Below are 3902 nucleotides of genomic sequence, written 5' to 3' on the forward strand. Positions count from 1 at the left end.
CCATTATGTAGCTTTGTGCTTAATTACAAACAACAACAACAACAGCCTCTCTAGGTCTAGTACATTTCTTTCAGAATTCTCGTGCAAAGTCGTACAAACAGCTATCTGCGCATGTACGTCCCTAATTTTGAAACGATAAACTGTAGGCAGTCAGTCAACAGCCCTAGTTATAATATTAAACTACACAAACTTCGCAAAGTTTATAATGTATATATATATAAGTGTGTACGCGTTTATTTATGTATGTTTAGTGTGACAAATTTATAAATGAGGCACTAAGAACACTAGTAAAAAATATTAATTAAAAGTGTTTGTTTCTTTCTTTGAAGTTAAGCATAAAGTTACACAATGGGTTATCTGTTCTCTGCCCACCACGGGTATCGAAACCCGATTTCTAGCGTTGTAAGTCCGCAAACATACAAACAACAGAACAAATGAGTAGGAGATTACAGTATAAACAAGCTTAGACAACAGAGTATATAAGTAGGAGATTACAGTAGTTGTGGAATATAGTACTTTCCTAAAACTGTTTATGTATTAAATCTGAATTCATATTTCAATTTAACCAACTACGTACACAGTTTTGTAGCCTTTAGCTATGACTAAATTTATACTACTCAAAAGCCTTATTATTCCTCTAATCTCTCACAGTTGGCCCTTAAGGAATGTATTGTTTGTTCAATATATTCGTGCAAAGCTACGTAGAAATAACTTGATGTGGCCCTCCCCAATTTTGAACTGATCGACTAAAGGAAATACATCTAGTCAACAACACCATCCGCCAGTTCTTGGGCTACTCTAATCAAATAGTGCGGTTTGATCGTTACTCGCATAAAACACCTAAAGCCCCAAAGTGCGGAGCGTGATTTTACAGCAACAGGAAGCGAATCCTGGACATTTCATCCGCTGTACAACACGATAACTACTAGGCCACGCCCGACCTTTAAGGAATATAATAAAGGATTAAAGGCTGTGCCCCTCAGTGGCACAGCGGTATGTCTGCGGACATACAACCTAGAAACCGGGTTTCGATACCCGTGGTGGGCAGAGCACAAATAGCCCAATATGTAGCTTTGTGCTTAATTCCAAACAAACAAACATTAAAGGCTGTACTTGAAACTGTAATTATTTAAATTATATGCCTGATGTCTGGAGAGCAGTGTAACTTGTATATTAAATGATAACACAATGTGCAGAAACTACAGAACGCCCTTATTGTAATTAACTTGTGCAATATGGGTGCTTATGTGTGTTTTGTTCATAGTTATTTTTGTTCCGTAATCTTTACACACACAAAGAAAGTTAAGTATATCTGTAAAAGATTTACCCACGAATCGTACCGTTTTGGATGTTTCATTGATTTCATTTGTGTGTGTGTGTGTGCGGGTAGAAAAAATATATGTAATAGAAATGATTCTTCGTTCAGCTTTGTGGCAAAAGAAGCACAGTTATAAATTGAACAGGAAATAAAAGGTTGACTTCTGCCAAGTCCGCTTCCATCTGTGATCGTCGAACGTTTTTATTGCATCGACTTCAATTATTTACTTGCAAGGAAAATTATTTTTAAGTTAATGATATTTCGATCATTAGAAATCCTCTGTATTATTACAGATCATTATCTCAGAGAGTGGTGTACGTACGTCTGTTGTTTCAAGCACGTGGTTCGTAAATATATGAAAAAAATGATATATATTAAATGTCCAGAATGGTAGAATATGCAGTATATGTGCCTTAGAAATGTTGTTACTTAAAACCTAAGGTAAATAAAACACTGACACTTATGCTCAACAATTTAGGCGAGTAAGATTATTACTTTTCCAAATATGAAAGATTTTTCCATTAAAACATTTCGTAACACCTAACACAAATTTTTTCCATGCTGATGCTGTCACTTTACAAAACCCTAAAATGCTTTTTATTGCGAAATTTTGGAAATAGGTACAGGGAAATGAAGCATGAATCTGATTATATTAAACCTATCATTATTTGTAAAAAAAAATAAGGTTTCCAAATTATAAAGTAAAGCAAGATAAGAATTTTTTACTAGTAATAAAAATACATGAGATGGTTACACTGCCTCTGAGTATTATATTCTAGCTAACAATACAGAAGTCACGTGCCTAGTAGTTAATATGCCGGGCTGCGGATTTGAAGCTCCAAGTTTCGATTCCGCGATATGCCAATAAACACGCCCATTACAGTCAGCTGTGAGCGTGTTATAAAAGAGACAGTCAATCTCGTTATTCGATTAAGACTAACTGTGTAAGCATTGGGGGCTACTGACTAGTTATCATTCCTCCAGTGAGCTGTTCTACTTAAGGGACAGCAATGCCTAAACTTTGTCGATTAGCTTATTTTTTATATAATATGCTGTTTAAACAAAATTAATGAATATCTATAAACACTTCTGTAGTTGAAAGAAATCAAACTTTCGATAGCATTTCGAAACAAGGATACTAGGTTTCAACCGGCATTTTAACACTTAAAGGATAATTCGGGCATAACTTTTAAAAATTATATTTCAAGGCCGTGTATACCAAATGTGTTTTTTATCTTCTTAGTATTAATTCTAATATAAATTGAATACAAATATATGCGTGTATCAATGAACGCATTACAAGAAGTAAGCTTGTATTATCAGAAATACGATGCACGTAAGAGGGTTTAATGTACATTACGTCAAAGTTCTTGTTTGACACCAAGTTGGCCAATAAAGAGTTTGAGGTTGCAGAATTACTACTTGTGAAAGAGATGAATGGGTATTTGGTTAATCTTCCAATAGGTGGTGGTAAAAGGTGATATAAGAAATACAGAAGTAAAATATTAGTATCAGGTCTACCTGAGAATAAAGAATGGGGGACCAGAGTCAGCATATTTTGGGCATAATATTTATGCAAATATCTAAACCATTATTTGACAAAAATTTATCAGTGTGTCTCCTTATAACTGGCGACCCGCTGGACCGATTGTTACCAAACCTGGCATGTATCCTTGGGGCCTTTCACGGAATAACAAGGAGTCAGAGTTTATGTCAGCCCCTTTTGTGTCACCTCCTGGGGCCCCTCTCACTTCCTCATTTTGTATCCGCTGGACCAATTGTTACGAAATCTGGCCCCAAGAGGAGTGGCATAAGAGAGTCGTGTTAGAATCTGTGCATTTAGCGAGTACATCAACTAGTAGAAATAATTTTGCTTATCTAAAAAGAAAATTCCTGTTCGCGAGACGTGCTGTTTGTAGAACGTAATGTAACCCTAGAAGGTGTGTTCCGTAGGAAAGTAACCCCTGAACTTTGTATATGTGTGTTTATATTGTGCTCTTTCTTTTCGAAGACATGGGTCACTTATGGTGTTAACGTAACTTATTGGCATATTGTTATTATCTTTTGATCAAGGCAAGCTATGTCGTTCGGAAATAAAATTAACCCAGAAATGTTAGTCATACATATACAATGGCATTGTGATATCAAACTTAATTCCGCTAAACTTAATAAACATTTTATAAGTAAATGACAATTTATTACAGTTTTGTTTTTATCTCACAGTATGTATGTGTGTGTTATTCTTCTTCTCTGTGTTATTTTTACAAGACTATTTTTATTTCTAATCCAGTTACCAAATACATAAGAATTGGTATTGGTGACAAGAACGATAACCCACCATACTTCGACCAGGTCTTGTATGAGGCTGAAGTGAACGAAGACGAAGATATTCAACACACGGTGATAACAGTAACAGCTAAGGATAAGGACGAATGTAAGTTACAGAAATTAATAAAAGTATTTCTTTCTTTCTATAACAAGTTCTTTCAACACAAAGTATTAACATAGATATTACCGGACAAAATTTGTTTATTTGTTTTGTTTTGAATTTCGCGCAAAGCTACACGAGGGCTATCTGCGCTAG

General features: G+C 35.1%; 1 protein-coding gene across 1 annotated transcript in view; it reads left to right on the top strand.

The window, feature by feature from the left end:
* LOC106478724 (neural-cadherin-like) overlaps positions 1-3902 on the top strand; it is a 220242-nt gene that overhangs the window by 148996 nt on the left and 67344 nt on the right. Inside the window, exon 13 of the mRNA XM_022382380.1 lies at positions 3609-3752. Within this exon, the coding sequence (XP_022238088.1) occupies positions 3609-3752 (144 nt within the window). The remainder of the gene's footprint in view (positions 1-3608; positions 3753-3902) is intronic.

The sequence above is a fragment of the Limulus polyphemus genome, unplaced genomic scaffold, assembly GCF_000517525.1.
Source record: "Limulus polyphemus unplaced genomic scaffold, Limulus_polyphemus-2.1.2 Scaffold244, whole genome shotgun sequence".
Classification (NCBI taxonomy): Eukaryota; Metazoa; Arthropoda; class Merostomata; order Xiphosura; family Limulidae; genus Limulus; species Limulus polyphemus.